General features: G+C 33.0%; 1 protein-coding gene and 1 non-coding gene across 3 annotated transcripts; both read left to right on the top strand.

Moving 5' to 3' along the window:
- Positions 1 to 3,491: 3,491 nt before the first annotated feature.
- On the top strand, positions 3,492 to 12,774 carry LOC116850319 (nucleolar protein 8-like). Of its 2 annotated transcripts, XM_032828449.1 has the most exons (7): positions 3,492 to 3,617; positions 3,750 to 3,871; positions 3,953 to 4,123; positions 11,004 to 11,197; positions 11,279 to 11,529; positions 11,704 to 11,970; positions 12,546 to 12,774. In XM_032828449.1, exons 2-7 carry the CDS (start codon positions 3,764 to 3,766, stop codon positions 12,695 to 12,697), a joined length of 1,143 nt encoding a protein of 380 aa, XP_032684340.1. In that variant the 5' UTR covers positions 3,492 to 3,617; positions 3,750 to 3,763; the 3' UTR covers positions 12,698 to 12,774. The 2 variants fall into 2 exon arrangements, with proteins under 2 accessions (XP_032684340.1, XP_032684342.1); XM_032828451.1 differs by lacking the exon at positions 3,492 to 3,617 and having other exon boundaries at positions 3,624 to 3,871.
- Positions 8,300 to 8,371, top strand: Trnaa-ggc. Its single transcript has one exon. It is a non-coding gene; the product is annotated as a tRNA-Ala (tRNA).
- Positions 12,775 to 13,617: the final 843 nt, after the last annotated feature.

Genomic DNA, 13,617 nt, shown 5'->3' with positions numbered 1-13,617 from the left:
TGGCGCCAGATTGGGGACGCAGATGTCTATGGATCTGTCGACAGATCCTGCTCGGATTCGGCAGATCCTGTCGACAGTCTGATGTCAGTCTGCGCGCAGATTGCTTACTGGGGATATATTATATATGGTCAGCATATTTATATAGGTTATAACCTATAGGCTACTCTTTGTATCTTATTTATTTATATTAAATTGATTAACTTTTTCGTCTTGTATTTTTTTCGTTTTTAATAAATACATTGCTGCAATTGCAGCAATGTATTTATTAAAAACGAAAAAAATACAAGACGAAAAAGTTAATCAATTTAATATAAATAAATAAGATACAAAGAGTAGCCTATAGGTTATAACCTATAGGCTACTCTTTGTATCTTATTTATTTATATTAAATTGATTAACTTTTTCGTCTTGTATTTTTTTCGTTTTTAATAAATACATTGCTGCAATTGCAGCAATGTATTTATTAAAAACGAAAAAAATACAAGACGAAAAAGTTAATCAATTTAATATAAATAAATAAGATACAAAGAGTAGCCTATAGGTTATAACCTATAGGCTACTCTTTGTATCTTATTTATTTATATTAAATTGATTAACTTTTTCGTCTTGTATTTTTTTCGTTTTTAATAAATACATTGCTGCAATTGCAGCAGCTATATGTCGTCTTCGAACTTCACTTATAATCGCCACTGTACATCTATAATATTTTATATATCTCGATCCCAGTAAGCAATCTGCGCGCAGACTGTCGACAGGATCTGTCGAATCCGAGCAGGATCTGTCGACAGATCCATAGACATCTGCGTCTCCAATCTGCCGCCAGACTGTTGACAGGGTCTGCGACCCTAACCTATCGACAGACTATGACGGCAGATTGGCTGCAAATTGCGCGCAGATCTTGTCGTTTCGTAGGTTCTTCAATTAAATTTTCTCATAATTTTTCATAATTACTCATAGAATAAGCGCTTTCTCATAAATACTCATAAAATACTATGACAAAAAAAATTTTTCTACATTATTTTTTCATAATTTTTAATATTTTCTCTAGTGAGATTCGAACTTGAACTGAAGACATCTTTTGGATAATCCGTCGCCTTAGACACTACGCCAATTCCTCACTTGATAAAAAGCGCTTTGTATTGCCAATTTAAAGTTTAAGGAAGAAAAATATTATAGTTTGTTCGCCTTTTAAGCCGCAAAATATAGACGAAACCGTTTAGCGTATAAATAATGTAAGAAAGACTGGTACGATAATTCGAAATTAATTTTCTACCAAGGAATGTATAGAAAATTACTGCAATAAAACAGCAGATAATGACATTTTTCTATCATGTTAATAAAATACTGTACTTTTACATGTGCGAATTAATTTGGTCGATCGTCCCGTTCAGATTGTATTAAGTTTTATCAAAATCGAAGCATGATATATTTTTAAATAAACCATCAAAAAAATTCTGTAAAAGTTATTTACATAGCGAGACTAATATTTTATTCGGTGCTGCTGCCTTCAATACTTATTGCATGACGGTTAAATCGGATTTAATGACATAACAACATTTAAAAAAATAATAAGATGAGAAATTGTATGAAAAATTATGAGAACAATTTTTACCAGGAATGACATGTGTACGCCTTTAAATGGCCATTTAACCGTTGTACTATTCTATACTTGTACTCGTTATTTCTCTATTTTTTATAAAAAATGTTGTTTTTTATAAAAAATGTTGTTTTTTATAAAAAATGTGTAATACAATTTTAAAATATAAACATTGTTTTTTATTGTGTATATGTGTACAATTATTGCACAATATAATTATCTTGACTTCTCTGCAGCAGTTTTACATAGTGTGTATGTGAAACTGCCCCATTTAATAACGTACATATAGCCCTTAATAGAATTAAATAGCCTATCTAGGAAACAGAATTTGTGCGTAATCTGCCGTCAGTCTGTCGTCAGAATCTGTCGATAGGCTCTGCGCGCAGTCTGTCGTCAGTCTATCGTCAGAGACTGCTAAAACAGTTTCTGTGTGCAGTCTGTTGCCATTCTGTCAACAGATACTGTTGACAGACTCTGCGTAAAATCTGCTCGCACAGGTTTGGCTATCTGGGTTTTATAATCATTAAAATATATATTATATTTTTCAAATATTATCCTAAAGTAAAAAAGTCATACTGTTTTAACCTATTTGCAAGTATTGTTTTTACATGACTCGTGCATATGCAAGTCCACAATAAATTATGCCATTAGGGTATATTGATGACAGAACAAGATAGATTTGTTTGCACAGTTTGTTTTAAATTGTATGTAATTCTACAAACGTTTCTTAATGTTAGTATTTATTAACATTATTTGGGTTATTTCTTTGATACTTTAATACTCATTTCAACTAAACATTCTTAGATAAAAAATGGATGTACTAGAAATATGGGAAATATTCTTTGATGACCCATCTGATGAAGATGATGAGGATAACTTCCAACCTCCACGGGAACATCATATAAAGATCCCACATTTTTTGAAAACATTGTCGTAGCATATTCATTGATAGGTAAAAAGAATTTGAAATTTTTCTGTACTATAATAATTTATTGTTTTAAGTTTATATAAATGTTCTTGCATTATATCTTTTAATTACAATAAACTATACTAACATTATTAAAATAGATTTTAAATCTATCTTGTTTTGTCATCAATATACCCTAATGTCTCCTGCACACAGGACGCGGTAATGCTTGCCACGCGGCGGAAGTTCGTGCAATAGCCAATCAATATGCTGCTTTCCGTAATAACCTTCTAGCTCTTATGGAAAAACAACATATTGATTGGCTATCGCGCGGATTTCCCCGGCGGAATTCCCCGGCGAAAAGGAACGCAGTCATATGATTCTACAAATCATATGACTGCGTTCCTTTTGGACACTCATGCGCTGTAAGCGCCATTCTATCTTTATCGCTCATTAGATACGGAAGAAAGATAAAGTGACGCTTATAAGCACTTAAAACGCCCAAAAGAAACGCAGCCTATGGCTTGTTTACATTGTGCACTTGATACGTGTACTAAATAGTAACTTTCTATTAGATAATCTTATAGCGTGTTCGACTGACCCTGGGTTAATCGCTCCGAGAGCGATTAATGACGTCATTAGTCTCTACTAGCCAATCATAAAGCTTATAAGTACTTGTTCAACCAATAAACGTAGGCTGAATAATCCAAAGTGGGTTAATCCAGAGCCAGTCGAATATGCTATTAATATCGACAATGCATATCAACGGCGACGTATTCAATCAATACAATATGTTTTGTTAATGAGTATTATACCAGCTTAAAATATCGTTATTTATATACATCGATATTAAGATTATCTAATAGAAAGTTACTATTTAGTACGCGTATCAATTGTACGATGTAAACCAAGCCTATGAATACCGGCCGAAAATAAGCATCGTGTGCCGCTGGTTTAAGAGGGAGAAAGAGAGAGAGAGAGAGAGAGAGAGAGAGAGAGAGAGAGAGAGGAAAGCATGTATAACGCGTGTGCACGTGTGTATTCCTGGGCTGCGTTCGGAAACGTTATCCAGATGTACCCGTTGCGTTGGAGTGAGTGAATTACAAGAGTGAGGTAAAAAGAGAGGGAGAGTACTCGAGTGACGTTTCAGCGCAGTTAAATTAAAAAAACAAAAATTTATATTAGCACGATAAAAATACATCTTTATTTAGACTCAGATTTCGTTAATTGATCTTTTTTTCCCAGTCATAACCTTGAATATGAGTGTGATTGATGTAGCTGAATGGAAGCGCCTGCAATCCTTAAAGGAAAAAAAACAGATATTTCAAAAAAGAGAACAGATTATACAGAAAGCACTGGCTAACTTAGTAAGTGGATTAATTTTGTAATTATATATTGACAATATCATAACTTACTAATTTTTATTTATATAAATGTTATCTTTATAGTATAATATTACAAACAATAAAAAAATTATCTTTGACAATAACTTTGGTGAGCAACAAGATTCAAAACCAAGAGAAAAAGAAAAGGTAAATTTATTTGAAGATGACAGCAATGATAATAATGAAGATCCTCTATGGGATAAGAATACATTCAACACTAGAAAATATGAAAAGGTCAGTGTCATATATAGATATGTATTTTTTTGGCTGCTGTGTAGGAGTTGTTTTAAATTTTTTCATGAATATTTACTAAGTAATTTAAAGTAAGTTTCATGAATATTTACTAATAGTTTACTAAGCAGTTCTTGGTCAAGAACTCCAGAGTGAACTAAAATGAAACGAGTTAATCTTCAATATAATATATTTATATTAACATATTGATTCATTGAATATGATGTTAGCATTTTTATTTGCCTAAATCTGTGAGAGTAGTCAAAATTTATCTTAAAAGAGTCGAAATAAATTATATTTAGTAATAATTTGATTAGTGATGATTTTGTTCCAATTATTTAATTAATTGTATCATAGTTTAGTTTCATAACATTTTTCATAGAAAATTAAAGAAATACCTCAACATATTAGATACTTTAGAAATACTAAATTTCCTTTTAGTTTTTTCAGTACAACTTCTAAAGTGCTATGGAAAATCACTATTAGCATTTTAACATCCTTAAAACTCCAGAATGTATACAGATTTATGCATATTTAATGAGAGACTTTTAAAATTCTTTAAGTAAGAAATTATCTTTCTTAATTTTTTTATCATATTAACTTTATTATATTAGATTTAGCATTTCTAAAGTGTTTTATTTTGAAGTGTTTCTTAGATTTTTAATGAAAAAAAGTTATAAAACTAAACTATAATACAAGTAATTAAATAATTGGAACTAACTGAATTACTATTAAAAGTGCCTTTCCTCACTAACTGAATTATTATTAAAAGTAACTTTTAACTCCTTTAAGACAAATTTTAGTCATTTTTCCATTGTTTTAAACAGATAAAAATGCTACAATCATATTCAGGGACCCAAAAAATTTGAAATTATATGTATAACTTACATTACATTTTTTAAGTAAAAATCAATCCATTTTATTCGTCCTTTATATAGTCATATAAAGACAAAAGATTTTATCTTTCTTAAGAAGCTACACATCAAAATAAATTTATTAAATAGAAGTTAAAGATATTTTCTATGTTTATTTGGTATGATATAAATATATTAGTGATGGTACTTTGAGCCAATGTGTGATAATAATATTAATCATTTAAGTATCATTTACTTATGAGAGAAAAACCTCTTATATAATGAATAGAAATATAGCAATGTAAGGATGAAGAAAGAAAAATAAATAAGAAATATAAGATTAATTATAAATTATGACAAAAGTTGTATAAGTTGCATAAGTACTTAAAAGATATGGCCATTATAGAAGTTTACCATACTAAATTACTCAGTATACTTAGTATGTACTTAGTTCACTAATATGATAAAATTTCTATACGACCTTCTATGTTTCTCAACATGGAAAGCAGTAAAGTATCTAAAATTTCTAGGAAGTATACTATAAGTTCATAAACCATTTTAAAATATTACAACAGCAAATGGCACAATTGAGAATTTCGAATATAAAAGAGAAATCTATTAAATTCTTATCTTTTCTAAAGTAAGCTAATATCTTTTCTAAATTAAGCTAATATAAAATAAGCTGACAGATATATGACAACTAACATGTACTTATTTATACTATTTTCAAAAAGTGATGTTGCACATCAGCCATTATATAGCAGCAGTCATAATATAGAAACCAAAGTATAAAACAGAACTCGGCACGTTTTTAATAGTAGAAAACTATTAGAAACCATGTGGTTACAAGTTATATGCTCCTGTGTCTCGAGCAGTTTGTAGGTTGTGCGCGGAGCGATGAGATAAGAGAAAGAGTTGTGAAAATGTTAATTACATTTTTCTCAACTTAATAATTGATTAAAACAAATATTTTTCAATAATTAACGATTGATTTTAACAAAATAAATAGAAGAATGTTTAATTAATTACAATAAATTCAATTAAAACTTATTTTATTGATATTTTATATAAGCGAAAGAAATCAAAGATTGTTCAATTAAATATTAATTTAACTTAGCAAATTTAATTAACGATTACTTAAGAGTGTTCGATTACTTAAGATTATACAATTGATTTTGTGGATAATATTCATTCTCATAGCATTGTGGCATTGTGGAAAATGTCGATACTAGAGATGAGCGATACCGATACCGATTATAGCTTATAATCGATTATTTCTGTTCAATGTCCCATCTCTAATCGATACCCAGATAGCACAAAGATGAACAGAAGTTCCTAAAGAATTCATTTTAAAGAATAGATATAGAACTAGAAAAATGAATACCCGAAGAATTCTTGAAGAATTAACCACAGTAAGTTCGTCTTGAAATATTCCTTAGGACTTCATTATAGCGAATACTTCGCAACTTAATTCCTAGAACACTTTGAGAATTCGTGAGGAATTAGGACTAAAGCAGAAAATGAGACGTAAGCGTCGTAATCATAGACGTAAAGTAAGACAAAAAAACATAAACGTGAGGCTAATAGCCTCTCATGACTTTTACATTTTTCTCTGCCTTTAGTCTACGACTACGACACTTACGTCTCGTTTATCTGCCTTAGCCCTTACAAATATTTTGTTTGTAGCAACTACTTTTTTCACCTATATTCAGTACATGCCAGTGAGTGTATAATAATTAATTTACATATTTACATATATTAATTTATTGTTATTCACAGTTATTTATATTTTGTGGAATTAATTATATAGTTTTATATAATAGGACAAAGAAAGGGAATTGGTGTTAAAATAACTTTTCATATATAAAATTTTCATTTGTATCAATAATAAATAGATTTATACGAAATATATTTTATCCTTAAGTTTGTATTCATGTTTCTAAAATCCATATATAGTTTTAACAAACTCAATCGCATTATTTGAAAGACATTTATTCTTGGATTTTGAATTACATATTTGAAAGTACGCTTTACTTACTTTGAAGCTCAGTTAGAACAGTATGTATCCAGCGAAAAATGATTTGTTGATTGACGTCAAAATAACACCAAATAGACGTTGAAATCGTCAAACCGACGTCAATTTGATATTATTTTGACGTCAATCAACGAATCATTTTTCACTAGTAGGTATATAGATGTCACAAACATGAAGTTTTAAATAGCTCAATGGAAAGAGCGGTTGTTTGGCAAGCGGGAAGACCCGAGTTCGATCCCAGCCGAGTTTGATGTTTTTCATCTCATATGGCATTAAAAGTGGACATCTACAGATACACACAAGCACTCTCGGCCAAAGTTTCTGATCTTTCGTATGGTTACAATAAAATTTATTAAATCCGAAGAAATCTTTTTGAGTTGAAGTAATTCTATACAAATACTCTAAGAAGTTCTGAGGAATTTCAATCATGGTGCATGTAACTTCCTAAATCATTCTTATAGTATTCTTCCACGAATTCCTAAGGAAGTATAATTCAAGAAAGGAGAAAACTTTAGGAACACTTAAAGAATTCATCGTGCTATCTGAGTAATTAAATAGGACCCGCGTTGAGAAGAGTACTGAACACATCAATTATCACCAAGTAATCTTCGATTGAATCGATTGAATTTGCTCATATCAATTATCAATTAAACAATCTTTAATTGAATTCGTTGAAACGAATCATTAATCGAATGGTTTTCGATTTAATTCACTGAAATTAATTGTCGATTAAATTGTCTTCAATTGAATATTAATTGCCAATTAAACACAATAATTAATTAAAAAGATAATTACTTGCAATCCCTTAAAAGAAGATAGAGGGTCATCAGGGAAGAATGATGCCGAGTTGCTCCTGAGAGGTCTTCCTTTATATAATGGTTGGTATAGAGGGGTGAGGAGGGAAGAAACAGGAATGTGGGGGGATTGGCAGGAGTATTGGTGGTGGGAAATTTGTTGTCTGTCATATTTTGGATTTGTTATGTCATGTCTAATATGCATGGATACCGCGAAAGCCTAAAATATCAAATAAGACACAATACTGTATATGATAATTTTATACAAAAGTACCATGTATAGTACTCTTAAAATGCTCACAATTTTGAAGTGCTTAGATAATGTTGAATAAAAATCAAATATTTTAAACTTTGATTAAGTAATCGTTTGAACATGATTATTAAAAAATAGATCAAAACTCAAATTTAAATCTGTAATATTTTGTAGGATGTAACACGCAGCATCTTGACAATAACATCAATATAAGAAGACGAGAGAGAATGTGTTGGAGCGGGAGCCTGGGTAGCTCAGTGGTTTAGAGCAGTCGCCCGGCAAGCGAAAGACCCGGGTTCGAGTCCCGGCCCAGCAAACTCCGGCTTCCAATATATTTTTCTCTCCGACTCCTACAATTCAGAAGTGGGGTTAGCGTACTCATCGTGTTTCCTCGTCAGAGTTCGGGATTGATCGATTCGGAACTGCCATTTGAATTGTGTTTAATGTTGGCGTCGTTGAAAATATCGCGCAAGACTCAGGGGTGTTTCAGTTATGGTTTAAAGTTTATAGATAAGGGGGCACTAGCCGGTGAGCGGATATTAGGCACGCGTTAAGTTTGGATTAGTGTTTAGTGTTGTCAAAAAAATATCGCGCAAGATCCAGGGGTGTTCTCAGTTATGGTTTAGATTTATAGAATAGGGGACACTGGCCGGTGAGCGGATATTAGACACACGTAAAGTTTAAAGTAATTAAAAGCACATTCGGAACGAATGTGATGTCAGGCTGGCCGAACTGTAAAATGTAAGCCGAACTGAGGTAACACGCGGCATCTTGACAATAACATCAATATAAGAAGACGAGAGAAAGTGTGTTGGAGCGGGAGCCTGGGTAGCTCAGTGGTTTAGAGCAGTCGCCCGGCAAGCGAAAGACCCGGGTTCGAGTCCCAGCCCAGCAAACTCCGGCTTCCGATATACTTTCCTCTGTAACTCTTACAATCTGCTGGTAATGGAATAGTATCTATTAGTGCAAATAATGTTTCATGTAGATCAATAGAAATGTAATTGAATATAAAAAGTATTTAATATAATATCTTTGGATAAATGAAAGCTTAGTGCTGATATTGGAGCAAATATTTTAAATCAAATATTGATAAGATAATAATGATTAACAAAGTTCATGCACACATTGGATAGGTTTTCCAGTCTTTATAACGTATGCAGTGAATCAACTTTTCACGTCATACCAATCTTAAATCCCAATTTTTAATATTAATATTAATTAATCCCCTTAATTAAACCAAGAGAGATTACCCATTTTTTAAAATTCTAAATTATAATTGCAAAAAATAATATTTGACACTGTTAAATATTATTATCCTTCCAATAATTGGTTCAAAATATCTACTCCAATATCTGTGAGTTCCAATATCTTGAGCTCTTATTTATTCAAAAATATGTTAGATTTAACTTAAATACTTTGAAGAGTGTGTATAGAATAAAAGATATTCTTATGAATTAAAATAAATAGCAACTTGGTAACGTTAATCTTGAAGTGTTTGTAACGATCTAAAATATCGTCACGGAAAAGCGCATAATAACGCGACTGAAAAACGCGAGAGGACAAACCGTCCTTACGGTAAAGAACGCGACCGCCAAACAACCGCGGTAAACAGCGAATCAAGCGTGATTCGCAAGATATAAAACGCCGAGAATCTGTAATTGAGGTCAGATCCGATCTGCAGCTCTTCCGAGAGAATTAAACTCCGATCATCCGCTCTCGAGAGAGATCCGCAAACACTGTTCCTGGCAGGTTACTTCGCGGATTCGCGACAGCAACTACTCCGCCGTCGATCCACGGATTCGTGACATCGACATTGTTCTCTGTACCGTTTCTGGCAGATTTCTGCTCGCGGATTCGTGACGCCGACACTGATAAACTACCGTTATCCGTCAGATTCCACGGCCGCCGAAGGGCCTAGAATCAACACACCGGAAGGGCGCTTAAACGCAATCTTCATACCGCAAACCAGATCTCGCCGTCACCTTAGCGCGAGCGAGATCACATCGATATCGAGTCGCCGCGTGCGAACTCATCACCGTATACGCGAAGTCGCGCTCCGTTGCAGCGCAGCTTCGATACTACGTCTTAAGGATCCGCGTCAGGATCACATCGTCATCGACTCGCAGGGACACGAGTCGACCTCCGCGATATTCACCGAACCGATCTCCGGAAGCGAGATCAGAATCATACCGTTACCGCGACGCATAGGCGCGTCCCGCAGCACCGTCTTTACCGCATCCGCGATCGGGTTAGAACGAGCCAATCTTGTCAATAATAAAGGCAGAACTGATAACTAAGGTTCCACGTACACAGGCGGACTTCCGCACTGCATTACACGAAACCGCATTGCATCTCCGTGATAGGAGATCTGAAGTATCGCCATCGGGGCGATACACCGCACGCAGCTCAGCTGCAACAGCAACCGACCGACGGCATAAACCGGGCTGCATCGAAGAGCAGCAAAATAACCGAAAGAAACTGTAAACCAGTATTAAAGAGGCGAACGGCTGAAAGCGTCAACAGACAAACTCTCGACGCGACAATAACATCGTCCGCATCCCGCGCACTGCGCATAGCCTCTCGCAAGCTATCGCCTAAACAAGGCCTCTAGCCTATTGTACCGACAAAAACCAACGGTGTCGACACCCAACATCGGAATTAAATATACAACATTTAACTGATTCTAAAATGTATAATTCAGTTCAATTATTAAATCACTGTTTCTAAAATTATTCCGCCTCCTACGAACCCGAACCGGCGAGTGATCCGGAACGCGACGCATCGCGGTTACATGTTTTTTCCTGCATAAATTGTGAAGTCTATTGAGATTATTTTATAAAAGTAAAAAACATTAAAATTTCCATTAATTTGGTCAAATATTTGTAAATCGTTGACGTAAAGTAAGAAAATATTTATTTTTATTAATACAATATGTTTATTATAACAGGTTACTCTAGGTCATGATACACGATTTACTTTGGATGAACGCTTCGTAGAAAATGATTATCAAAATAAAACTAAAGTTATTGCTGCTGATGTTAAATGTGATTTGCAAAAAGAGAAAAAGAGAGAACTAGATATTTTAGAAAGTGTTTTGGGAGCACCTCTTACAATAAAAAGTCAAAAAATTAAAATATCTAAGTAAGAATATAAAGAAGTACAAAGTTTCCAGGCAATAATTGAATTATTGATATACAATAATAACAACATTTATGTACACAGGGAAAGGTTGATAATACGGTATGATCCGTCCGAAAAAAAACATTCTGAATATGAAATAACATCTACAGAGTCAGAGACAAAGAAGGAATGTACCAAGAAAAAGAAGTGTGAAAAAACAAAAATTGAAGAACCTGTACCCATAAAAGTATCAAAAGATATTTATTACACTGTATCTGATACCTTGATAGAAAGCTTAAGACAAAACAAAGAATTTAGCTTACTAAAAGCATGCGGGAGAGAAAACGATACAAGTATTTATTCCAAAATATAATGTATTTATATTTTTATTCCAAGATAAAATGTATTTATATTTTTATATTCTTATTCCAAAATTATATCTTATTTCAAGACCCCTCATTCCAAGATTAAATATATTTATATTTTTATTATGTTATTTTAGTAAATTTTTACTTTTATATTTTCAGATGTCGATGATCGTGATGCCCAGAACTGCAATATCGAGAATTTTAACGTATCTATGACGAAAAATAATAATATAGATGGAAAGTATAGATTTCATTTTAGTGCGAATAATATGTTTAAACATGATTCATTTGATAACGAAGATGAGAATGAAATATTTGATTTGGATGAACAAATTGTCGAACAATCTGAAAATAATAATCGTATAAATAGCATGTTTGGATATAAAGATACTCTCTTTTTTGAGAATGATGATGTACGATTTAATGGTATGTATATAAATCATCTAAATAATTAGTGTCCTTTATGCTATGAGTAAATTGAAAAATATGTACTAAATAAATTAATAAATTCTCAGATGCATAATCAAACATGGAATAAAAAAAAGCAAATAAGCCCACGCAAGATATGATGATTGATTAACACATTAAATTCATAGTTAATAAACATATTAAAAACCAAATAAGGCATCGGACCCCCCGAAAAATCAATTAAACATTTCGTTCGTAATTCCAATTCTTTTCAATAGAAATTTTAAAAATAATAAAAATGCACATGTATTATACAGCTACAAACGATTAAATATATAAAATACCGAAAGGATAAAAAGACTGCTTTAATAATTAATCTTGTTATTGTTGAGGTATGAAGCGTAGCCGTTTAATATTTGTGCTTTATTTTTTTTTTCAATTTCTATAAAGGAAGATCAGAATAACGACCGAAACGTTTGAGCTGTTCAACGTCACGTGATCAATTTGCGGATTTAATGTGTTTCACAATCAACCTTTGTGTGGACTTTTATTAACTTTTTTGCTTTATATTTGATTGAAAAATATATTTTCAGAGGCTATGAAATTTTTCAATGTAGAAGTTGCTTCAAATGATGAGTTCAAGAATTTGAGGCGTGAGTTGAAAGTTATTGTACGTACAAAAATTCGCAGAAATGAGAAGAAATATCAACCATGGAGCAAAAAAAAAACAATAAAAAAATTATAATGTTTCTTCATTTTCTTTTAGTTCCATTTTTGTAAAAGTTTAATACCACATATAATATACAGAGTGATTTAAAATAACTTCTTGTTTTTGAAATGTCAATCCTAGAGGAATTCTGAGACGATATTTTTCTTTGTAAAATGTTATCCGAAGCTTAGTTTTCGAATTATAAAAATAAATATTAGGTGTACTTTGCTTCCGCCGTTTTTTTCTGAAATTTGAAGCTTTATTGTAAAAAACTAGTATACATTTATGATTCAAAGTATTGTCCATCGCTGGCCACTATTTTTTCATATCTTTTGGACAGCGTACGAACCCCGCGTCGAAAAAACTGGTCATCTTTTGAGGCAATCCACGAATCGATCCAATTTTTTACTTCTTCATAAGACCGGAAGTGCTGGTCAGCCAGGCCGTGTGCCATTGATCGAAACAAGTGATAGTCAAAGGGAGCAACGTCTGGAGAATACGGCGGATGGGGTAGGACTTCCTGTTTCCAAGTATGTCTTGACCACTTTCGCAACATGAGGTCGAGCATTGTCATGCTGCAAAATCACTTTATCGTGTCTCTCGTTATATTGCGGCCGTCTTTCAATGCTCGGCTCAAACGCATCAATTGCGTTCGATACCGATCGCCTGTGATTGTTTCAGTCGGTTTTAACAGCTCATAATACACTACGCCGAACTGGTCCCACCAAATACAGAGCATGACCTTGAAGCCGTGAATTTTCGGTTTAGCCATCGACGTGGAAGCATGGCCGGGAACTCCCCATGATTTACTGCGCTTGGGGTTATCGTAATGAACCCATTTTTCGTCCCCAGTCACAATGCGATATAGAAATCCCTTCCGTCTTTGCCTTTCAAGCAGCTGTTCACAAGCAAACAAACGCCGTTCAACATCTCTCGGCTTCAATTCGTACGGCACC

Source organism: Odontomachus brunneus, unplaced genomic scaffold (assembly GCF_010583005.1).
Source record: "Odontomachus brunneus isolate Ranch 3 - 2012 unplaced genomic scaffold, Obru_v1 Obru_scaffold_142, whole genome shotgun sequence".
Lineage (NCBI taxonomy): Eukaryota > Metazoa > Arthropoda > Insecta > Hymenoptera > Formicidae > Odontomachus > Odontomachus brunneus.
This window is presented reverse-complemented; position numbering and strand designations above follow the sequence as displayed.